At 41.5% G+C, this 25,097-nt stretch overlaps 1 protein-coding gene across 6 annotated transcripts in view; it reads left to right on the top strand.

Moving 5' to 3' along the window:
• The window catches only part of FGD3 (FYVE, RhoGEF and PH domain containing 3), a 111,936-nt gene that overhangs the window by 65,116 nt on the left and 21,723 nt on the right, over positions 1 to 25,097 (top strand). For 5 of the 6 annotated variants that reach the window (XM_074836761.1, XM_074836762.1, XM_074836764.1 and 2 more), the window contains exons 3-14: positions 1,073 to 1,241; positions 2,345 to 2,936; positions 10,437 to 10,526; positions 11,681 to 11,817; positions 13,539 to 13,695; positions 17,640 to 17,778; positions 18,648 to 18,706; positions 22,142 to 22,288; positions 22,858 to 22,950; positions 23,420 to 23,499; positions 23,923 to 23,953; positions 24,468 to 24,569. In XM_074836761.1, the coding sequence (XP_074692862.1) occupies positions 1,073 to 1,241; positions 2,345 to 2,936; positions 10,437 to 10,526; positions 11,681 to 11,817; positions 13,539 to 13,695; positions 17,640 to 17,778; positions 18,648 to 18,706; positions 22,142 to 22,288; positions 22,858 to 22,950; positions 23,420 to 23,499; positions 23,923 to 23,953; positions 24,468 to 24,569 (1,796 nt within the window). The other variant, XM_074836767.1, reaches the window with a different exon arrangement.

Below are 25,097 nucleotides of genomic sequence, written 5' to 3'. Positions count from 1 at the left end.
TTATACTGATGTGCCATCTGGACCATTTGAAAATTGGAAATTCTTGAAATAAAGTCTTGAAAATGTTGTTTGATAAAACACGTGTTTAGTTTCCTCATCTAGTATGTTAACTCTTTGGGTAGCCCAGACTGGAGGGGATGCTTGGCAGCACCACTCCAAGTAGCCTGTGCTTTGGAAGCAATCACACAGTAGGTTTTCCTGCCTTCTAGTGTCAGGTCTGCCTGTGTGAGGTTGCTTTCACTGTATGAAACTGTAACAGCAGGTGAACCTGTTGCCATGAGTTACTGCTTGTCGATTTCCAAAACTATTTATTCTGCAATCAATATAAGGTCTGAATAAATTTTTTAAAATTACATTTAAATTACATTTTTTTAAGTACTATATTAAACTTTGTACCTTCGCCTAGTGAATCCTTAAGCAGAACATACACGTTCTGACAATGTGTGTTTTATTTATATTGTGTATAACTCAATGTAGAACCAAAAGAGGAAGGAAATCTATGAAGACTACACCACAGAAGAGATGGGGGAGGGAGAATGAAAGGAAGAAAAGCTATTATGTTCTGCCTGTGGTGTTTTTGACCACGCAAATACAAGGCACTGAAATCCATGGTGGGATTGTTTTTTTGGTGGTTTGTTTTGGGTTGTTTTTTTCTTTTTTTCTCTTTTTTTCCCCAGTATAAGAGATTCAACAGAGTGCCTGAGTTTTGAAAAGTCATGGGAGGGGAAACTCGTTAGTGTGATTGAGATGGTGAGCACATTTGCAAAAACGAAGTGTGAGCTGTGCATCCTGTTTGGTAACAAGGAAGCGGTAAAGTGCTGTGAGCTGCTCAGTTGGTTAACACATCTGATACAGCTGTAGAAATACAAAATAGAAGACTGTCATTTTTCTTTACTATACAGCAGCTTGCTTTGATGTTAGAAATACTTCAGAAATGTACCTGTGCAGTTTATAAAGGATGGTGGAAGAATGGATACCCCTCATTCAGCATTGAGCGCTTGGATTTTGTTCCCAGTTTAGGATAAAGAAGATGGAGATTTATCCTCCTGTTTTTTCCCCTCTCTTTTATTAGTACCTCCTAAGCCTGTCCATCTCAAATCTGGGCAGGAAAGAATTCCTCCTGCACCTTCTCGGCCTTTGCCAGCTGATCCCAAGTCATCGAGGAGCTTAGCACCTGGAGAGGAAGAAATACCAGTATCAGCAGGAGTCAACACGCTCATTGAGAAATTTGAAAGTATTAGGTAAATACGGCTTTGCGAGATCTGCTCTAATCTCCATTTTCTTCATTTTTAACTTAGAATATAACAATGGAAAACATTAATTGTAATTACCACGTAGAAACTCCTCTTGGGATGTTTTCTACTGGAAGTGCAAAACTTGACTGACTACACAATGGTTTTTGTTTTAATAAAAGCATGTATTTCAGTGACTTTGAGTTTGTGACATACAGTTTCTCCGAAGGAGCTTAAGAATCTGGTAAGTGTTCCAATAGAAACAAGTGGCCCAGGGTCTGCTTTCTGTAAGTTGACTTGATGTCGGGACTGGCTTTTGCTTTATAGGAACTTGATTATTGTGATATAAAATAATTGAGTCTTCTGTCTGAGATTCAGTAAACGTCAGACATACTGTTAGCCGGCAGGGGAGAGTTAAATCGCAATGTGCTGTGAAACAACGTCATGTAGAACAGCGTTTCCTCTGAAGAGGCATTAAATAGGATAAAATATATATGTGTTGCTGTAAAACCAGCTCATTTTACAAACACATGAAAACTCTCTCTGAAGACCGAATCTGCCTGATGGAGCTAAGTGATTTTTTTCGTAAAGAGGGGGATGGAGACAGAGACACCATCCTGTGCCTTGGAGTGTGTTATCACCTAGGTGAATCTGTTAAGGTGTCTTTCAAAACAAAAAAGTAGCACCTTCTTGTGCTTCAAAAACATCCTCTCTGGCAGAAAATACCTTGACCCAAGGCTTTGTTCTGTTGAAGAATGTGGGTTCCTGTTTAAACAAACCCACAAGCAAATGTTTCTTTTAAAAGATGATTCCTCCCTCCCCAAACCTTCAAACCAGACTGTTCTTCAAGGCAAGGTGGGGAATATTAAAGGCCCATGATTCTAGTGATGCCATTTCAGTAGAACTTAGGACTAAGTGTGATGTGTTTTTATTGGAAATTGTTGGGTGAATATTATTATAGCAGTGTGCACACACTTGCTTCCTAGGATTGTCAGGGGGTGTAAGAAATACAGCTGGAATCAAGTGATAATCAGGCCCTCTCTCATTTGGGGCACTCTTGAAGCCTCTGAATGTTAATGTGGATAACTGTGGTGCTTTCTTTTCACTCACAGGCAACCTGTACATATTCTTCAAAGAAACCAGCTAAATTTAGCTCTTAAGATGGAACCTGGCGTGGACTCATCCAAACAACCAAGCTTGTATGAGTGTGACATGGTGGCTTCCAGCGGATCTTCTACAAATGAAAAAAGTGAACTGGATGAAAATGAGCCAGACGTACCGTACAGCGCGGATCTATCCAACACAGACATAATGAAGATTAAAGAGCTAAGCATAGGTGACAGCAAAAGCCATGAAGACTGTACTGCTGTGACTGTGAGCAAGGAGCCCTCTGGAGAGCTTGGTAGTAAAGACTCAACTGCAGAACTGAATGGTAAAATTCCCAACAGAGACAGTGGCATTGACAGTCCTTCTTGTAGTGTGGCAGGGGAAACTTTCCCCAGCGAAGAGGGTGCAGAGCAGAAGAAGCCCAGCGTGGCTGGGAACCCAGGGGAGATGGAACCTGACAAAAAGGGCACCAAACCTTCCTCTGCAGAACAGAAGAGAGACTCCACGCAGGATGAAGACAGTGACATTGATGAAGGAAGCAGCGAGGAGCAAGAGACAGCAGAAGTGCCAAAGTTAGAGTATTTGGATGTAAACAAGGTAAGGTAGTTTGTTGCTATTAAGTGCTCTGAAACTAGTTCCTGACTCTGGCCAGAGATGTCTTGCTTCACTTTCATACGTTGTTTGGGTTTTTTGTTTGGTCTTACGTCAAAGGATCATGGCAGTCATTATAATTTCCTGCTTGATGCCTGTCATAACTTGTTCCTGACCTAGATAGTATTTTTTAGAAAGGTTCCTAGTCTTGATTTAAAAGATTTCATATAAGAAAACCTATCACAGCCAGAGTAAGTTGTTAAAATGTAAGTGCTTTTGTAGGTAAAGACTCACACCTTGTGTTTCTTGTTTGGGTTTGTTAGGTTCAGCTTCTAGTTCTTAGATCACGTTGTTTTCCATGGGGCTCCGGGATATGCAGAGGGCTAACTGGATAGTGCATCTTGCAGGGTCAGGGTCTTGCATCCCAGTGTAGGACATGCACGATTGAAATCTCTTCTAACAGTAATTTATTTTTTTTTTACACAAAGCCTGTGCTTCTGTTGGTGGGACTACTTCTTGAGTGCAGAGAAGTTTTGAGGGTAGTTATATCAAATTACTCTTTAGGAAACTGTAGCTAGAAGAGATTTTCTTTGAATCCAGAGTAATGTAGTCCAGACTGGTTTGTATTTGCTGCAGCTGTGTAAGATTAATGACAGATTCTTTCGATTATCTGTTTATCAAGACAGTTATTTTTAGAAATAATGATGATAGAATGGGTTAGATTTTTCCAGAAAAAGAAAACAGAAGATGCTTTGAGCAAAACGTCTGCAAAATATTCCACTTCTTGTTTGATGGAGTTTTTTGTTTGTGTTTGGGGGTGTTGTGTTTTTTTTTTCTTTTTGCCCCCTCAGCCGTCATGGCAGTAAAGTTAATATATTGGATTTTTGGTTTTTTTGAAGAATATGATGACCACTAGCAACTAATGAACTGTAGCTGGTGAACTGTAGTGTTCACACCTCAGTTTGTACAAATCAGGTGGTTCTGTTGAAATCCCCGAGTATATCCTGATTTGTGTAGGTCAAGAGCTTGTCCCTTGGGAAATGTGGCAGTTAAAACTCATGTAGTAGCTTCTGGGTTAAATCAGCCAGTGACTATTGGACAATTCAGAGTGATGAAAATTGCATGGGGGTATGTGGTGTGCAAGAAGTTCTGTCTCTCAGAGCTGACAAGTACAGTTTCAGAGTACAGTTAATGCTCTGTGGTGTCCCCTTTTTTTCCAAGAGTAGAAGACAGCCTGATGAAGCAAACATACTTACAGGAAGCTATGAAAAAGCCCCAGACTTTCTCTCATGAGCGCGTTGCTTTATGCCGCTGTTCTTCCCACTGCTTTATCTCAAGCTGTGGCTGGACTCACCTGCCATTCATGTCCTTCAGATGCTGCCTTTGTAGCCTGGGGCTTTCCAATTGCTGTGCTGCTCCCTCTGCACATTTGGTGAATGTCAAACCTTCCAGGTGCTGACGTGAGGTTAGTCAGAGGGAAGTGGAAAGGACCCAGCAGCGCAGGAGGCAGTAAGGGCTACATGAACCAGGTCTGTTTGGCCCAACCCAGCTGCGTTCTGTAGATGGGGAGGATGTGATCTCGTTCGCCTCTCTGTGAGTCTGCAGTCCCACCTGGCAGCTGGTGTGAGTTCAGGAGGAGGAACCCGTCAACCTGTCCCACCTCCCTGAGAGCCAGGGAGGACACCCCTGCCTCGGCACTGTGTCCATCTGCGGTGAACGCCTGGGCATGGAAGGCTGCAGTGCAGATTGCCTTGGGCTTGCGCAGGAGGAAATCCATGGTAACGAGTCAGGATCTCAGACTGTGGGGTCTCTACTGCCGAAGGAGACTTCTGTCTTTTGCCTCGTTTGCAAGAATTTAATGTAGGGGTCCACAGGAAACATCTTGGTGATGGAGACTCCAATTAACATCTGTCTGTTAGCACAACATTGAATGCATCCATTGACATCTGGTATCTTTTCAGTAGTCTGTGGTGAAAGCTTGTTCATGTCTCAAATGGTCAGCATCACCATCATGGTGCAAGGCTTCTCATCTGCCACTGTTGGTTTTCCCTCACGTGTGTTTATACGTACATACACACACTGTAAAATATTTGAATTATTTTATATTCATAATATATTTGTGTGGGCATGTGTGCAACTGAAATGTTATTTAAAAGATTATTTATTAATTGCAACATGCCAGCAAGAAAATAATGCATTAAATTACAAAATTTTTCACCTGGTAATTAAATTTCCTGTTTGGACCAGGAATGCAGTATCAAACCAACTGTGACAAACCCAAGCAGAAGGCTTCACCATATGATTAAGTGCTCTGCTGACAAATATCAATGTTTTATAAGACATCAGAGTTTTGATGGCTGTTTTTAGTCTTACTCCTTAGGTTAAATATCCATATAGTATGAAATAATGCTGATAAAACACAGAGGTTTGAGGGCATAATTCTCTGTAGCATGCTTGGTGAACTTATGAAAGAGATATCTCTAGAGGAAGATTTTTTTGTTCGTTTTCTTGTGTTACTCTTCATACAAATGCACTTCAGGTTTTCCCTTGCATTTTCAGTTGATTTCACCTTCCAAAAGGCAGCTTTGACACTGACCAAGCTACACTAAGTTACCTTGTTTTTGCAGCCACATGGCTGCAAAATGTCAGGAAGGCTTAGGGATTTGCTGCCTCTTCTGTAGTGTAAGGATTGCGCCCTCTTCTGGGGATGTGGTGTGCGAAGCCAATTTGTGTGTTAGGTGTCCACATGATCCTCCCCCTCTCCCCTTTGATTCTGTTGCAGATTTGGGGCATTAAGGACTAAGGGTTGAGGTAAAGGGCCGTAGCTTCCAGAGGAGAGCCAGTGCAATTTGAAGTTGACTTGTTCAATGGTTATTCTTAGGCTGGAAGTTCACATCACTCCTGACAAAACTGGTAATTTTCCAGAAAACAAGGTACCCGCCCCGCTGGAAGGAAGAGAGGAGAGTTCAGTTAACACCAGCTGCTGGCTTGAGAGCTGGGGAGACCCCAGCTCCTTCAGAAAGCTTTGTGTCAGGAGCCAGCGTCTTTTTCCTGCTTCCCCCTTCCTACCCCTAGTACCAGGCTTTGCAGCTGCATGACAGAGGTAACCATTGCTCTCATTAAATATGCAAGTTTCCAGAAAGCTTTATTATAGTTGGAGAAGGATGCATAAGAAGTACAGCTGCAGAATGATTTAATGGTGGCTTAGTAACTCCTCGGATATCAAGTGAAGCTCCTGAATAAATGCGAGTAGGAAAAAAAAAATCAGATCTGCTTTTTTCTTCTCTTATTTTCTACTTCAGATATCTCTTCATCCACCACCCAAGCTTTCACACACCCCACGGCTGGTGAAGTAAGGTTGCCTGGTACATGACTTGTATTGTTTTATTTAGTTTAGGTTTAGCTCTGCCGTGTGATGTGACTTCCTCTGGGAGTCTGCAGCACTGTCTAACAGGTCTCACTATTAGCACAAAGTTATTGGAATATGTTTTAAAATCTCAGGAGTGACTTACTGGGATTGCCAGTTATACTTTGTCAAAATGAAAATGAACAAGGGGAGCTTATTAGTTTTGATAATGTCTCAGAAAATGTCAGGAGCTCCGGGAACTGAGGCATGTCAGCCTTGGTGGTTACAAAAAAAAGAAATGACATAAAAGTGAGACTGAGGGGCTGTCATGCTCTGTAGTCATATACTCAAGGCTTCTGCCAACTGCCTGGGAGCAACGGAGTGATGCTTCTGCGACGGCTAACGCTTCTTCCTACGTTTTATTTAGATATTGTTCACTAAGAGTAATACGTGCTCGTTAGTAATCACCGAAAAAAATGCCTTTCTCCATCTGTCCTGCTTCCTGCTGTGTAAAACAGTAATAATGAAGTCCCACGTGGGCCTCATACAGCCACTGACACACACTTCCATTCTGCCTGTACATGGCTAGAGTTTCACTTCTCTTTTCATTGTACAGTTTGTGTTGGAAAACTTGGCCTGCAGTCCTGCAAGTCAGACCTTTGGGTAAGATTATCTCCCTGTATATTCTGAAAAAAACTTGCATAGGTCAATGTTTTAGTCATAATGCTGGTTAAGAAAAATCAGATATGTTCTCATTATCTTTTTTTTTTTTTTTTTAAATATCCTAAAGAAAATGAGATCTCAATACAACAAAGACGACAACATAGCATAGGATAACATTTCCATATTGTTTTCAGCATTTCTGAGTAGGAAGTTGTCTGTAATCTTTCTGGGATGTTGTGTACTTTGTAGGGGTGACTGGTGGGGTTTTAAAGCGTAACCGTAGATGATTTTAACCTAAGCTGTATCCCAGCAGCTTTCTTGCAAGATTTGCTGAAAGCCCCCTGTGATAGAGATGCTGACTGAATATGGTTGTGCACAACCAGTTGTATGAAAAATGGTTGCTGCAGGGTATTGCCCAAGTTTTCTCATATCAAGCTTTTGTTTTTTACTTTAAATTTTCATTTCAAATTTGCTTTTCTTTGCATGGGTGAATCCGTGCCCGGCGTGCTTGGCGGGCGCCCGGCTGGGCTGTGTGTGGGTTCACAGGAAGCAGTGATGTGCTTGTGGCCACTGAATAGCACAAACCAGCTCAGCATGTGCGTTCCCCAGTTTGTGTGTGTGACTGGGGTGTTTGAGGTGCACATGCATTCCCACCGCAAGTGTGAATCTGACCTTTATGAGAAACTGGTTCTGTTTGTTTTCAGGCTGGCATTTCCTTTCTCTTTAAAATGTTTTATGGACAGTTACAGCTGGGAATTAATTTTTGAACCTTCCACAAAGAGGTGAAAGAGAAGCAACAGTCGCACGATACAAGCGCTAGAGTGAGCTTCCTGTGTCGTGAAGTCAACACCTACCACTTCTCTTTTCTCATCTTTCTTGTCACCCCGCCAGCTAAACTGTTTTAACAAGCCTCTGCAGTAATACACGGTTGTAATGTGTGACTGTGGAGAACCGTCTTAACCTGCCGTGGCCGTGCCGAGCAGTCAGTCAGCAAGAGCATTGAGCAAAGCAGAATATAATTCACACTTGAGTGTGCAAAGTTGTTTTAGTTTTCCTTTAGAAACATAGACCATGAAATATCTCGTTCATCGTGAACTGAATTATGGCTCAGGCTTTGTTAAAGCGGTCCTGCCATGGCACAAAATAAGGTTAGAAGAATAGGACTGCCTCATGTTTCATTAATCTACTGTTTCATTTAAAATGTTATGTCCATTGAAAAGCAAATATGTTGCAAATTAGTCTGAAAAACATGCCTATCTGCCCCTAGCAGAGACAGCAACTGAAGATAGAGTGGCTCTCTAAAACTGAGCTCAAGCTGAGAGTCTGCTCAGCCATTGTTTGGTATTTAAGCAGATGTCAGCAAGTTTTTTGAAAATATAAACTGAATTGCAGATGGTGAAGGTCAGGAGGTTAAAAAGTGCCTGCGCTATGTAAAGATTTACTTCTGAAAACAAATGTGTTTGGTTGGAAATAATTATTTTTCAAATTCTGAATTCAAACAAATGAAGGGATGCTCTTGGCGGCTGGCATGCCGGCCTGTTACGTCAGTGCCTTTCATTCAGGCGCTCTTCTGTGCCCAGCAAAACTGGCAGATAAATTCTTTCTCAGTGAGAGATCCTCGTAGTTGCTGGAATTTGAATGGCCAGCAATGCATTTCATTATAAGCTGTAATGTGTTGTATTTGCTTGTAACAAGTTCAAAGCTTTGTTGTGATTTTTTTTTTTTTTCTTTTCCCCTAAATGTTAATATAGATCACGTGAATGAATGAAGCAGGATGTTGTGTAGCATGTTAGAATAGCTTAAAAGAATATTTGAGTTTGCTTGAAATAATTTGAGTAGCGGGGTAGGCAGAGTACATGTCAAAGGCCTTGGTTGCCCATCTCCAGGTTTGTGCCTAGAAAGATTGCTTTAAAGGAAGACTGATGCTGTTTCAAATCTAGAAGCCTTCTTTCAATTAATACTTACGTCATGGAACTGTGGGTGCTTCATGCTAAGGGGTACCTTGTTTCGTGTAGGATAACTGTAGGTCTGGTTTGTTTGAATTCATGGCTAGTTTTGAAAAGTCTTTGAGGTCTTTCAGTCGTATTGCAGTTTACCTAAATATGGGGGGGTGGGGGGGAGTGTATTTAAATTTTTCTTGTCAACTTTGTTTGGAAACCAAATAAGGTGATGTTGAAGAAGCTTAAAGAGAGCATTTAATTGACATTTTCTAACAATCTGGTGGTGGCCTGCAGGGGTATGTCTGGAAATGCCTGCCATAAATGCCAGCGAGGGCACAGAGATGGGCCTTGGGGATAGAGCTGGTGAGGGGCCCGGGCGCTTCCTGAACTGGAAACTGCCCTGCATGTTTAATAGACTTTGGCTGGACTTTTACTCCATGGATTTGTCCGGTCCTTTTGTGAACTTGCATGAAGGTTTACTGTCTGCAGCGGCATGTTGCTTGAGGAAGTGGCTCTTGGTCTTGAAGCAGCACCTCAGTAATTTTATTTGATGCCCTTTATCTTTCCCATGGCAGAAACAGTGAATAATTGCACCCAGCTGATCTCTCTGTTCCATTAATCATTTATACATGTCTCTTACCTTCATCGCAGTTGTCTTTTTTTTTTCCTGATCCAGCTCAGTAAAATTTCCCCACATTTGATCATCCTTGCTGCTCCTTTTGGATGTTTGTTTTCCTGAACACAGAACAGCCAACCCTCTGTTCAGGACTGGTTTGGTTATATGTAAGCATGACATTTAAAGTCTAGGCTGCTAAAAAGGATCTAGAGTTTGTCAGAAAGCTAAAGCCTGTATCCTGATAATTCAAGTATTTTTAAGCATTTAGGAGAGTGAAGAGTCTGTGTAGCTTTTGGCTAAACTGTGAATAAAGTCAGTGCTTCATAACTGCATTCAGGTTTTTTAATTCATCCTTTCTCATTTTATTTTTTTAAATGAGCTTAATGAAAGATTCCACTGAGTAACTTGGGTTACATTGCTGAAAATTCTTTCCAGGGAATTGGCCGGTGTTTAAAGCTGCACAAAAATCTTAGAAGTATGCCGCAGAGAGTAATGCTGTGCTGGCTAGGGACAGAAATCTGTGGCCAAACAGGTCTGGTTTGTAGTTTTCTTTTTAGTCACAGGACCTGAATCCAAAAAGGAGAACAGTTGATTTACAGTCTAGTGCCTTAGTTACCAAATAGGCTGGACTTATTTCTAGATTTGAAGGATGTTTCTGTTTCGTTATAGAAAACCATAATGAAATAAAGTGATGTCCTGACCAGCCATTGACTGCATTGTTAATTACTCTTTCAGAAAATAGTTCTAAAAATGTCTCTGGAGCAAAACAATCCTTTGATGAGGGGTGCAGAGCAGATTCTGAAATGTGTTCACCTCCTTCACTTTGGGCTTCTCTACTGGCAGGGAATTTGGCCCACTGAGGAAATGGAAAAGAGAAAGTTGATGAAACTTAAGGTTTGTAGGTGCAGATGGATTGTGTTATTTGTAATTTTTTTTTTCAGTGTACAGAGCCCCAAAAGCTATTCAACATCGCAAATGAACTGCTCCATACAGAAGAAGCGTATGTTAAAAGACTCCATCTGTTGGACCAGGTAATGCAATTTTGAATAACCTCTGCTTTCTTCTCTGTGAGCAGCAATGATGTCTCCTGTTCATCCCCTAACCTATAGCCCAGTAGTGTGAAAACACTGTTTATAGGTGGGAGATGGAGTTTGCTTGCCAGGCTGCGTGCTATGAGTCCCAGAGGTGAGCTGTTGGCAAGAGGGTTCCCTGAGCTGGAAGCCAAGGATTAGGATGTCAGAAAGAGGGAGGGGAAAGCAGTAGCCCAAGATAGACACCATCAGCATTTGGTTCCTCCCTGAGCATACGTAGAAAGGAAATCACAGGAACACTGAATGCACTGAGAAATGATGAAATCCGTGATTGCTCTGTAATGTGCAAGAGTCTGAGCTTTACTAAAATCAAACCACATGGGTCAGCCCCGTGCTCACAGCAAATTATTTTTTTTTTTACCCACACTGTCTTTCGTAATTGTTGTCCATCATGTTTACATGTGGGGATAAAGTAAAACTGGTGTGATGAGTTTGAATCTACACGGTTCAGGCATTTCTATAATTACCTCAAAGAAAAAAAAGACGTGAAGGAAAGAAGTAAAAATGAGGATGCATCACATTGCTAACCAAGTGCTTTTTAAAAAAGAAAAGAAGAGAAAATTGTCACCTTGCTAGAAATCTTGTTAGAAGCTGTAACTTGCAGAGCCATCTACCCTGTGGCTCTAGGACCTCTGTGGAAGACTTTCCAATGTTTGATTTGGATGAGCAGAGACTCTTTCAAGACCTTAGAAAGGAGTGTCTTTCCCTTTTGTTCAGGACAGTGTAATTTTTCCCAGTGTAATCACATGGTTTATTTTGCTTCATGTAAATAAAAGTAAGTGCTCTTCAGGGACTCGTTGTTCTTTGCAACTTGCACTCCCAAGTAAGAGATGTCTGATCTTCTCAGTAGTTTCAACCTTTCTTGATTTACCCCTCAGATTTTTCTGATTTATGACCATGGCCCATAGTTATAAATCTAACCTAATTGACAGTGGGCTTATGTTTTGTGAACCTCCTGAAGGACCCCAAGGACTGACTACCAGAAGTCAAAAATGGTAGCTCTGTTGTAAGGCAGTCAGCTTTGTAATATTGCAATCTAGTCTAGGAATGTTTTTTGTAAATACATGTTGGTACTGTCTTGTTGTCTTATGCAGGTTTTTTGCACTAAGTTGTCAGAAGCAGGTATTTCATCTGAAGTGATAACGGGCATCTTTTCAAATATTTCTTCCATCTATTGTTTCCATGGGCAATTTCTTCTTCCTGAGCTCAAAACAAGAATTACACAAGAATGGTGGGTAACTGTAATTATTTTAAAAATACATTTTCAAGAAACTGTAACAACCATAAGGCTTAGTCTAATTCCACATTTTTAACTGTTAAATGCGGTAGTTCACTTGTTATTTGATACCTTAGTATGGAGTATCTTAAACATTTCTGACTACAGGAATAGACCTGAGCACTCAAAATTTCCAGAGTACATTGTGAGAATTTTTTCAGGCCAAAGTATTGCCAGAGCTGTTTTCCTTACTGTATTTTCACTCTCCTATTATTGCAGTACTATGAAATTGCAGTACTAGGAAAGAAGGAAATTGCTTATTTTGACCCCATAGATGAAGTATTTTGGCCCCACTGTGAAGTATTAAAAAAATGTAGTTCCTTCTCAAAGAAGGAAAATGCATCATCATGTCACAGTCTAGACTTTGCATGCCATGTTGGAGACTTCATGAGAAACATCCATTTTATTTTTTCTGTAATAAATTTTGTTACATAAAATTTAATTTAATGTTAAATTTAGCATTATAGCAGACAACCAATGGAAAATCTGGACAGATAAGGTAGATGACTTCATATCTATAAATCTGCCCGTGTCTGTTACACAATCACTTCTGTTGCTGAGCATGACAGCGATGCACAAGTTTTTACCCCAGAATTTGTTGGCCTAATGTTCTAGGAGATAATAAATGTTACTAGTTACAGTGTACATATACTTCCTTTAAGAAAACGGGTGTAGGTTTTTGGTTTGGCTTTTTTCCAATGAGTAATAAAGGTCAAATACCGGTTCTAATGTGCTAGTTGTAGATAAGGCAGAGATGCAGTGATAGGTAGAAGGGTTAATTAAGCAGATCTAGGAAGCTTGATTCGAGATGACACATTAGCTGCAAAGTGTCCTGCAGTGGAAGGTGCAGGTAGTGCTGACACTGCGCCTTTCCAAGGGCCCGAAATGACAAAGACCAGAGTTCACATCTTTCTTGGCCGAGTCCTGTCTTCACATAGTTCATCAATGACCAGAAGGAATAAAGGAGTCTCAGCACCTTTGCACCTGACTTGCATTTACAGGACAGCTGTAATAAAAGGGAGATAAAATAAAACTGGAAACTCTGGAGGTCAGAAGAGGGCAGAAGCTTGTTAAATGGCTAAAGAGGGTCTAGTGCGGTGTGACTGCAAGTCACGAGTTCATCAGGAGAGAAAAGCTGTGGGAAAAATGGCTGGTTCTCTGCCTGGCCGTGACTTTGGAGAAGACGAAGATGTGTGGCTACCACTGCTACCAGCCTGGGGGGGTCCCTAGGCAGACATATGTCTGGCCCTCTGGGACTACCCAGCTGCACTGAGTGATCTCTTTGCATTAAAACCTCTTCAGATGTTTGGCTGTGGTGGAAAAGATGATTTTTAAAAAGTAAATTTTCCACAAAATTTTGTGCCGGACAGCAGAGAAACATAAATACTTCTTTAATAATGCATAGTCAGTTTGAATCTGATCTTCACTTAAGAGAGTGACGGTGAGGGCAGAAATATCATCCTTTGTACATCTAGATTAATGTTTAAGGTTTCATCCAGGGTACTGTATAGATAGATTACTTTAAACTAAACTTAGCCTGAAATATCTTGATTGCATATGTGTGTAAGTGCTTGTGCATGTGGAAGACAACTGTGAAAGTCTTACAGTTGTGTTTTCCCTCTGAAGATAGAATTGATTTCCAGAGATTTCAGTACTTACCTGTCTCTCTCTCATAGGAACGTCAACCCACGACTGGGAGATATCCTACAGAAACTTGCTCCTTTTCTGAAGATGTATGGAGAATATGTAAAGAACTTCGACAGGGCAATGGACATGGTGAACACATGTATGCAGAGGTCATCTCCATTCAAAGATGTTGTTCAGAACATACAGGTATGTTGTTAATTGGCATAATATGGCTTGGAGGTCCTCATTCATTGGTGTGAGGGGTTTTTTTTCTGGTTTGTGACACACGGTGTTTAGCTACAAGGTAACACTGCTCTAATAGTAAAAATATACAATTTTAGTGTCAGTTCTTTCTTCTCTTTTGCTGTGCAACACAGATTTTTCACATAGGTAGCTTTTCCTCCACTCGTGTATTTAAGAGTATCAGAAGTCACAGAATGAAACTTCGCCATTGGCCCAGCAGTTCTGACTGCGAACATTGTCCATTTATCAACTCTTTTTGATTTCTCTTCCTCATTACTAATTTTAATTGCTTTTTAATAGATGGATTTTCATCCTGAGGTGGATGTGTTTGAGTTTGGGCATGTCACTGGCAGCTTCTGCTGTTGGTCTGATTTTTCTGAGGCTCACGAAGTGGCATGCAGGTCTGGGGGATCACAGCTCTGCAGGAGGATGCTTAGCATGGATTTTCGTGTATTTTCTCTTAATTATACAAAAAGCCATGTGGGAAGGGGGGAAGAGCTCTGCTTATGCTGGTGTATCTGTAAAACCTCTCTCCCCCTCAGGCCCAGGCCAGCTGCAGGGATGCAGCAGGCTCCAGCACACTTGCAATCATCCCTCCGCCAGTGCTGGGAAAGCAGATGCCGTCCTTTGGGAGGGAAGGGCTGGCAAGGAGCGGGTTAAGCTGAGGAGAGAGCACAGCTGCCCGCCCTAAAAGGCAGATTGTGGCTGGGCCAGCTGTTGGGAATCAAGTAATCCCCCAGGAAGCTGGGAGAGGAGAGGCCCTGTGCTGAGGGTCAGGGCTGCCAACCTGCCGTGACTCTGACAGAAGCTTGGAGAAGCAGGAACTGGGGAAGCTCCTTCCCTACCAGGCTCTCACTCCACTTGGCCTTTTCTTAACTTTTTCTGTCTGAACCCAGCCTGCTCTCACTGAGGTTCTGTGAAGCAAGCACTGTAAAAAAAAAAAAAAAAAAAAAAAAAGAGAGCACATAGGCGTTTGGCGTTTTGCTGTCTTCAGTTTGTGTCAAGCCACTGACATGGCTTTCTGAAGTGTAAATCAGTTTGTGACTGTTTTCCCTACAACACAGGCTCTGCCCACCCTAAAATTCATCTGTCTCTTCTCACCACCAAGCTACCAACACAGGCGATCTGTGGTAGCTGTCAGTCTGCAAAACTGGTCTGCAGTTGTCTGAGACCATGAGTATTTCTGTTGTTGCCCGAGCAGAAGTTTGACAGGCAGTACGAACGCAGGCCGTGCATGCAGGAGATACCATTCGGACGCCTGTTTCACTGGAGCATAAAGCACCTTCTCTTCTGTCAATGATTGTAGCTACATGAGGCAAAGATTTGACCCAAAATACTTAGTGCACTTACCTGACCTACCTCTGTGCTATCAGAAGCCACAGTTGCTTTTCAAAATACCAGTTGAAGTCTGCTGTGATCCTGCAGTAACGCATGGTCCACCTGGGCTGTTAATGGAATACTTATACAGCTTAAGGCATTAACAATTATTAATTATGCTAAACTAGGGAAAACAGAAAACAAAAATCAAATGGTACTTATAAGTGAATTCTAAGAGTTATCAAGTTTACTTTTGCTGACCTTGAAGATAAACATTCTTTCTGTTCAGTTCACATCCACCTACAGGAGCCAAAACTTGATAGCTGGTGAGTTTATTAGGACTTTTCTTTTGTCATCTTTTTTCTTATGCCATCACATAGGTACTTTTTAATGTATATTTCTGTGGCTTGGATTATCAGATCATTTAAACAGAATAAACATTTATCCTTTCTCTAGTAAAGTCATTTGAATTGCAGTGTAAACTCTGTAAACTTTTAAGAACTGCACAGCATTAAACTTTTCCTATTTGGAACAGTTGTTCTGTCACTGCTGACTTTTTAGAGAGGGTACACTTGGCACATGAATACAAGTGATGTGAGCCTTGAAGTGACTTCCTCCTCGGCTTCCCTATTGCTTTCCAGTGTTAAGGTTCATCCTATTGCAGGAATAAAAAGACAAAGGAGAAGGTTACAGTAAGTGGATTTGTGAATCCACCAAGTGCTAATATGCAGTAGTGCAGTTCTGTGCCCCTTTTAGTTCTTACCAGAATCTCTGATTCTTTCCATACCAGTTGTATTTTCTGTGAAACGTGGTGCTGTAAAACTCTGAGAGATAATAAATTCACTTCATCTCCTATAAACAGAAATATTGTTCACCCTGCTACATTATGACAAGGTATTTTGAAAAGCAGATTTACATCTTTGGATTTCTCGAAGGATAGCTAATATTTTTCTATCAGACATTCATCTCATTATCTCCAGGCTTTGCTTTGAGAATTGGGCGAGTCAGCAGTGTGTCATGGGCTGTAATATTTATGAGGAAAATTACAGATACCTGAAACAAGTACCTTTCTCTGAGAAAAGCATACTGAAATTAATGTGGTTGTTGAGGGGCTGCTTACACTGGAACAGATCAAGACGTGGCATTAGTGAGCTGATGTAAAAATAATGCTATGGAGAAGGGAGTGTGTGTATATATGTGGTTAACATGCTGATGTGGGATTCAGGAGTCAGATTACATTGCTAACAGAAACTTCCTCTGTGCTTTGAAGCAAGTTACTTATTCTTACTGTGTACAACACTCAGTACCATTGCAAGGGCAGGTTGGTGCCTTATCGGGTAATATTTAGTGTAATCAGTCTCAAACCTACCTCCTTCTTGGTCAAGTAAAAAAAAAGAATTTGAGGCAGCTCCTTCTTCTGAGGTGCTGTGTGAGCAGTGTATCTGCTGCTCATACAGTAAGCTCTAGCAAGCAATATAGCCCCGTGGGGTTTCTGATTTTATGCGGCCTTTGGGGGGAAAAATGCTGCATAGGGCCATGGATGGGAAGAACTTTTCTGAGCCTGTGAAGAAACATGCAAAATCTAAAAGAAGATTGCTGCATATCTGAAGAAAATGCCAGACATGGGACAAAGGTTCATGTGAAACCTGTTAGCGTTTGTCTTGTCCTGTCTGCTTGAGGGTAGGAAGGCTCCACAGAGGGATCTGGACAGCTGAGGCCAACTGAATGAGGTTCAGTAAGGCTCAGTGCTGGGTCCTGCACTTCGGTCACAACAACCCCCTGCAACGCTACAGGCTTGGGGAGGAGTGGCTGGAGATCTGCCCAGCTGAAAAGGACCTGGGGGGGTTGGTCAACAGCCAGCAGAATATGAGCCAGCGGTGTGCTGAGGTGGCCAAGAAGGCCAGTAGCGTCCTGGCTTGTATCAGAAATAGTGTGGCCAGCAGGACTAGGACCCCCCTGTACTCAGCGCTGGCAAGACCACACCTCGAATCCTGTGTTCTAGTTTTGGGCCCCTCACTACAAGAAAGACATTGAGGAGCAATGAAGCTGGTGAAAGGCCTAGAGCACACATCCTGTGAGGAGCAGCTGAGGGATCTGGGGTTGTTTAGCCTGGAGAAAAGGAGGCTGAGGGGAGACCTCATTGCTCCCTACAACTACCTGGAAGGAGCTTGTAGCAAGGTGGGTGTTGGTCTCTTCTCCCAAGTAACAAGTGATAGGACAGAGGAAATGGCCTCAGGTTATGCCAGCAGAAGTTCAGATTGGATATTAGGAAAAATTTCTTCACTGAAAGGGTTGTCAAGTATTGGAACAGGCTGCCCAGGGAAGTGGTGGAGTCACCGTCCCTGGAGGTATTTAAAAGACGTGTGGATGTGGTGCTTGGGGACATGGTTTAATGGGGGACTTGGCAGTGTTAGGTTCATGGTTGGACTTGATGTCTTTTCTAACCTGAATGAGTCTATGATTCTGTGATAGCTTGAGAAGTTGTTTTACGCTGCCCTAACTGTATGTGAATGGTCATTTTTCATTGCTGTTTAACACCAAAGGCAGGAACAAAAGCAAACCCTTTTGTGCTTGTTTTCTCTCTGTTACAGAAACAGGAGGTGTGTGGAAACCTGACATTACAGCATCACATGCTTGAACCAGTGCAAAGGATTCCTCGCTATGAGCTTCTCCTAAAGGACTATTTAAAGAAACTTCCAGAAGAGTCTCCAGACAGGAAAGACGCTGAAAGTACATGTAAACTCCTCTCTGTGTAATGAGCAAGCACAATACAATCTTGGAGAATTTTTTCCTCACACATTCCGATACTTTCAACTAGGGCTTTAGTAGAAAGAACGTAGATTTGAATTAATCAAATTATTGCCAGACATAACACAAAGGGATTTTGCATGCTCTTAGAGTAGAGAAGAAAAGAGTTGATATGTCAGTTCTAGGAATGAAGGAAGTTTTGGCAAATAAACAGTGACAAAATATTGAGGTTTGTAATGGTAGGACATCTGGCATTTTTATTTAATCCATTGCATGGCTAAGGACAAATACAAGAAGACATACTTGCAGTTGCCAGAGGAAGAAAATAAGAATGGTCTTAAATGTATATACTTGCCTAGGAAAACAGGTTAGACTCTGTTAATGCAAAGAAATGAGAGAAATGGACTTCTGTTGGAAGTCGGTAGGAGTTTGTGATCTTGACCAAAACGGGGTTCATGTTACTGCAAGCACACAAGCCCTGTTTTAGGAAAACACTCTTAAAAACATGCTTGTGAAGACTTAAGTGAGACTTAGGTTAACTTTCAGTAGGTTGATTCCTAGAGGGTGGTATTTTTTTTTTTTGTCACTGTGTGCTTTGGCTCACCTAGACTTTTAGGAGAGAAAGATTAAACATTTAGATGCACATGGACCAGCTGAACATGCAGAAGTGATTGTGTATATAACTGCTTATAGGCACTCCTCTTATTTTATGGAAGGAAAAAATACAGTCCTTGCTTTTGCAACAGGAATTTATCAAGAAAAACACTAATCAGGGAGGTTAAAAAAACTCCCAAGGTGCTATTAACAGATATAATCTGGAGAATGCGTAACTGTTGCTACCTTTGTTGCAGAGTCACTGGAGCTCATATCTACAGCAGCAAACCATTCAAATGCAGCCATCCGAAAGATGGTGAGTAGGAATTGCTTAATGGACTTGTAATCTGACTGAAACACTTGGTTGAACCAATGGCCCCCCGTTGCAATAGGCTCCATAAAGTAGGCTGGGGAGAATTTTCAAATACAGCAAGTCAGGCTTTAAACATCAGTTGGATATCGGAGTTCTCTTTATCATAAATGATCTTATTGTGGTTACCATGGGTGGTTGGGCCTAAATTTCACTTTCCTTGTTCTTGAGGACTCAATGGGTTGAAAAAGGATGTCTTCATAAAACTCATTATTTGCTTTTCATTGAAAAATGTTGAAAGTATTCCAATTAGTTCCATTCATAAGGTGTTCTTGCAGATTTTTACGCTAATTTTTAGTCCTACAGGTCTTCACCAGACCAGAGGTTGTTTTGGTTTGATTTTTGCTTGTCTTAAATGCATGGAGTGCATTTAGCTTGTGTCAGTAGCTTTGGTAAGCTATACTGCTGAAGCTGGGCAGTCTGACTGTGGAGATTCTGAATGTTGGCATGAACTTCACATACAGAACACCTATAGTGTGTTACCATTAAAGTAAATGGGCTTTATAGTTACAGGTGTTACCCATTTTGTGCACCCAAGTACCTGTCCTGGTTTAACCCCAGCTGGCAACTCAGCCCCACACAGCTGCTCGCTTCCTCCCCCTGGTGGGATGGGGGAGAGAATCGGAAGGGTAAAAGTGAGAAAACTCATGGGTTGAGATAAAGGCAGTTTAACAGGTAAAGCAAAAGCTGCGTGTGCAAGCAAAGCAAAATAAGGAATTCATTCCCCACTTCCCATCAGCAGGCACGTGCTCAGCCATCTCCATCACACATAGCAGTGACTTGGGAAGACAAACGCCACCACTCTGAATGTCCCCCCCTTCCTCCTTCTTGCCCCAGCTTTATGTGCTGAGCATGACGCCATATGGTCTGGGATGTCCCTTGGGTCAGTTGGGATCAGTTGTCCCGGCTGTGTCCCCTCCCAGCCCCTTGTGCCCCCCCAGCCACTCGCTGGTGGGGTGGGGTGAGGAGCAGAAAAGGCCTTGGCTCTGTGTAAGCGCTGCTCAGCAGTAACTAAAACATCCCTGAGTTATCAACACTGTTTTCAGCAGGAATCCAAAACATTGCCCCATACCAGCTACTAGGAAGAAAATTAACTCTATCCCAGCCAAAACCAGCATAGTGCCTCAGGAGGTTTTGTATCTAATAGACCTGAAATGCTACATGTCTGGCTTAGAACTCACTGACCATTTGTGGGTACAAGGTTTATGTGCCTTTCCGGATCAGACCCTTCCTTCCTTCTCCCGGCCAGTGGGGACACCATGACACCATGTTTCCTGTGGCTGCTACGGGGAAGTAACCAGCTGATGTCTGTGTATTTTCAGTATGTCTCAGTGAAAACCAGTTTTGAAACTGTCTGTTTCTATTTGAGTCTAGCATGTTCTCTTGATAAAGATGTATTTTGGTGGAAATTTTTCTGGTTTGGGGCCTTGAACAACTATCTTGCTGGGGACTGCGTATAGTATCTCCACAGACAGCAGGAATATGAAGCCACCAGCTAGTTGCTTTCTGTGTTGGATGTTTTTTCTGTTAGCACATTAAAACCTATTAGAAAAGGCTGTTATAATAATTTTGGACCCCCTGTTTGTTGCTGATAAGAACCTGAAGCCTCTAAACATGGCTTCTTACTGCATTGAATTCTTCTGTAATTAATAGGTTTTGCCTGAGCAGAGACTCGAAGGAAAAATATCTGAGTAAGAATTTCAGGTTTGACCTCCTGGTTTCCCAACTGCCGTGTCCTGGCAGAAGGTGCCACGGGCGTGCTGGGGCGGTCGTCGAGGGCTGGCGGGGAGCAGTGCAGCGCGAAAGCCTCTGCAGAGCCCTGCGGGATGGCACAAACGGCTGCGTGGGGTTGGAGCCAAACCAAAAGAAGAGCAAGGGCTGTAGCAAAATCTCTGAAAGTCAATGGAGGTTTGAATAATTGTTGGCTGCTCCCTTCTATTGTGGTGTAGTAGAAGAAATAAATCATGCTTCCAAAGCTGACTTTTCCTAAAAGTGCAGTTCAGGTTTTGGATCTGCTCTTAGTGTTCTAGTTTCTCCTTTAAAAAAATTGGCTTGATAAGTTCACTGGTTTTTGTTTGGTTTTAAGTTAGTGGGATCTCTTGCTCATCTTCCCATTTGGTAGAAAAAAATCTACTGCCTTTTGGGCCTTAGGTGATTTGCTTATTTGTTTTTAGTCCACAGCGTCCCACCTTCCATTTTGTTTTGCAGTGTGTTTGTTTTAAGAGTTTGGTTTTGTTTGGGGGTTTTTGGTTGGGTTTTTTTGTTGTTCTTTTGTTTAATCATTGGCCAGAAGAACTGATTAAAACAGGAACTGGTGTGATGTATATTTGTGGTGAAAATTCTCTAGGCAAATGAGAGTGAACAAAGTGTGTAAAGACCTGAAATTCCAACTTAATCTACAGATAGGTAGAGCCTTGATTTAGAGATGCATTTGGGCATATATTTGTGTGTAATAGCATAGATCTCTGTCCTCACTTTCTGACCGTTTGTTGACAGTGCTGTTTGAAGCACATCAGTCCAGCTTGTGGTTGAAAGCCAAACCATTCCAAATTCTGTAACTCCATAGCAAGAGTGGATGAGCTAGTTACCTTTATCCATTTGAACGCTGTGTAGAGGGACTTTAATATTAGGATGACAATATAAAGCAGAAACAGTGCTTTGCTGAAAAGGAAAAATTAATCCCTTCATAAAGAATTTTGATCAAGACATAAGGATGACTGAATGACATTAAAACTATATTTTAAGCACTTTGTCCTGGCCTGTTTCAGAGGTACTTTTTGCCATGGAGGCCCCTGCATAGGGCTGCATCATTCCCCATACAGCTGAGGTTTTAGGCTTAGCTTAGAAATGCAGAATATGGCCATGCTTCCTGATGGAGACCTACCTGCCATTCTGTCAGCAACAATACAAGAGCTGAAACTTCTCAGAAGCTGAGAAGCGATCACACTGCAGCAGAAATCTTTAGTCTGAGATGTGGGGTGAAAGCTGAGTTAATAAATTCAAACCTGGAAACAATTTGGTAATGTACTAGTCTCCAACATGGCCATTGATTTTTTGGGACCTGATGCCATTGCTTTCAAAGATATGTATTGATTGTTGATGAGGAATATCTAAAAATATCAAATAGATTGATCTCAAAATGTTATTAAAAAGGTACAATACAAGTATGACTCATGAGTGACTAATATAGAGTGGGGAAGAGTACTGAAGAGTATGGAACAGGTATTCATTAATTTTTGAAAATGCAAAGCTATAGCAGAAGTGAAAGACTATTTTCTTTCCTTCTTATTTACACTTACCACAGAAATGATACTGTGGGTAACAGACCAAGTGGAATTATTTTTTTTTTTTTTTAAATTGCTGGGGGTTTTGTACTTGCAGGAAAAGATGCATAAGCTTTTGGAAGTTTATGAGCGACTCGGTGGTGAAGAGGATATTGTTAACCCAGCCAATGAGCTCATTAAAGAAGGACACATTCAGAAACTTTCAGCAAAGAACGGCACAGCGCAGGATAGGTATTTATTCCTGGTGAGTTCTTCTGTTACTCTCTATATTTTCAGAGCTGTACTGTGAAATGGTACATTTCCATCTTCCTGATCTCAAATACAAAACGCATTCACCCACTGAGCCCAGCTACTCCTTCCGATGAGCAGCAGTTTTCTCTTGATGCTCTTTCCTTGAGGATTTCCTTCCTTCTTCCACGCTTGTGCCTTTGCTGATGGCTTGTGAGGCTCCAAGGGGTCTTTCCCATCTGCTTCCTCAGAGGCTGCGTTTTTGCGAAGTGCCCAAGGAGGTGCGTTTCCAGCTGTACCACCTTGCCGCGTAAGATGGCCAGCTCTCGCTAACACTGATAGCTCTCATTTGCTGTCAAGGCCGTCAAAGGGGTACCAGAGAGAGGGGGAGAAGGGGGAAGTAACTGGCTGACGTGTTTCTGTCTGTCTGCTTCTTTCAAGTAATGATATCTGCGCCTAGCTTGCTCCTTAAATTCCTTCTTGAGAACTGAATGTTAGAGTAAAACCCACCAGAGTCCTAAACTGTAAAAATGCAGGCTCTGTCCAGCATGGGATGCCTTAACTTAAAATCTTCCCTTGTTACAGTTTAACAGCATGGTGCTATACTGTGTGCCAAAACTGAGGCTTATAGGCCAGAAGTTCAGTGTTCGAGAGAAGATGGACATTGCAGGACTGCAGGTTTGCATCTCTTCTTTTCCCCCGTTTTAATGCTTCCCCACTCGATAGCATCAGATCCCCTCTGAATCAAAAAACATAACAGTATCTGTATGTGGAAATAGAATAAAATTCTAAAATCCAGCTTTGGATCTCTGGTTTTTTTTAATTATTATGAGGTAATCACCCAAAGGTGAGTAAAAAAATGTGACTCTGCCATGCGTTGATTGAAAGCCTTCTCTTGTCACCTGACTCATACTGCAGCCACCTTTTCCCCCTACTGCTGTGGGGCACTGGCTGCTGTGATACAGATTCAGAAGTTCTGTAGCAAGATGAGTAATTATGGAAACAATCCTTTGGTTTTTCTTCTTTTTACTGTATTCTGAGTGATCATTTCAACTAAGTATTTCAAAGAATGAATATATTTGCAAGTCATTAAAAATGATTGAAAGACAATGGAGACTAGTAAGAAGCTGGCATGTTCTTTTCACAGGTCCAAGAAATTGCCAAGCAAAATGTGGCTCATACTTTTTCAATAACAGGAAAAAAGAGATCGCTGGAACTACAAGCCAGGTATGGTGCTTGTTCTGTCTTTCGGGGTTTGTGAATATTTGTTGAGAAATTTATGATCTGGGGGGTGTGTCTGTGCTGGTATGACACAGCTTTAAACCAGGAGATGAGCATCAGAGATGTGTAACTTACGTATGTAAGAGAATATGTTGGTCCTAAGGCAGAGTGTGTTAAAGTGCTATAGTGATTTGCTTTATTGAATGCTTACAATGGTTATAATAGTGCTTGTAGGTTCCAATGTATTAATAATTCAAACATTTTTGACATACGGTAATAATTGAGGTCAATAATTGTTAATAATGTTTACAAAATAGTGGATAGCAAAGCTAAAATCTTAAAGGATATAAAGCTGTGAAGATGTGAATTGAATTTACAGAAAATACTGGAAGTAGAGTTATGATGTTTTCTGTATTTTTCTTTTAACAGGACAGAAGAGGAGAAGAGGGAATGGATTCAGGTTAATACAAAACCATTTGGGTGGAAATCACTATGCAATCAGCACCTTCTGTTTTTAAAATTGTCTTTTTGGGGGTCTGAATTAGTGTGGGTGTGAAAGGAAGCTGGGTAGTCCAGTCTGGTGAAGCTGTTTATGGAGAACAGAGGAGCCACAGTCAGGGTCCCACTGCTGACCCACTGTCTCCAGGCAGTGAACAGGGGCTTCGAATGGATTCCTGTGTCCTGCAGTCCTCCAAGCGCAGTGAGAGAAGAGACTGAGGCATCAGAGATTAGCTTTGTATATTCTTGCAGTCTGACTTGTAGAGACACTGTCTGATAGCAGTCTTTTTTTTAGCTTAAACAGTGGTGAGTTAACACCACCACTCATAGTTATTAAGGCTTTTAAGTTTCCATTTCATTTATGCAAGTGTAAGGGGTTTTCACTGAAATGATAATCGTAACTATCTTCCTATGAGAGAATTTTTCCAAGGCTCCTTTTGTGACGCTCCTCATCTTTGCTGGAATTTTTGTCTCAGGTCATCCAAGCAACAATTGAAAAGCACAAACAGAACAGTGAGACATTTAGAGCTTTCAACAGCTCTTTTTCTCAAGAGGAGGAGCATCTTCCTGATTCCTCAGTAAGTACAAGTGCTTAATTCTCCTTCTTTGCTATAACAGTTTCACCAACAGTGAAACCAGACTTACACAGCTAACTTCAAAACAGTGTGGTCTAGTTCTAGATTTTTATATTACATTACAGTACAGTCAGCTCCGTTCCTCTGCCTCTCAAATGCGTATCAGTCATAGTTACTCAGCCATGCAGGTATGGAATAAATTACCCAGGGTAATTCAGTGCAAGAGACCTATCAGTCATGTTTTCAGACTAGTGGCTCATTTAGCATAACAGGTGTAGTTCTTCAATGTTATGAGTGGTTGGCTGTCTGGAATGATGTTTGTGTGCCGGGGAGATTTTGTTCATTACCTTTTCCCATCTCCTCAAAGATGTGTTTTGGGATTATTTCTTTTTTCTTATTATTATTTAAAAAGTTCTAGACTGAAAAGGAAATTGGTGCATTTTAAAAGGATCTTTAAAATACTGTCTTATAGATAACAAATATATTTTGGAAAGAATACTCCTCAACTAAACACACAAAATAGTCTTGAAA

This window comes from Strix aluco, chromosome 11, assembly GCF_031877795.1.
Source record: "Strix aluco isolate bStrAlu1 chromosome 11, bStrAlu1.hap1, whole genome shotgun sequence".
Classification (NCBI taxonomy): domain Eukaryota; kingdom Metazoa; phylum Chordata; class Aves; order Strigiformes; family Strigidae; genus Strix; species Strix aluco.
This window is presented reverse-complemented; position numbering and strand designations above follow the sequence as displayed.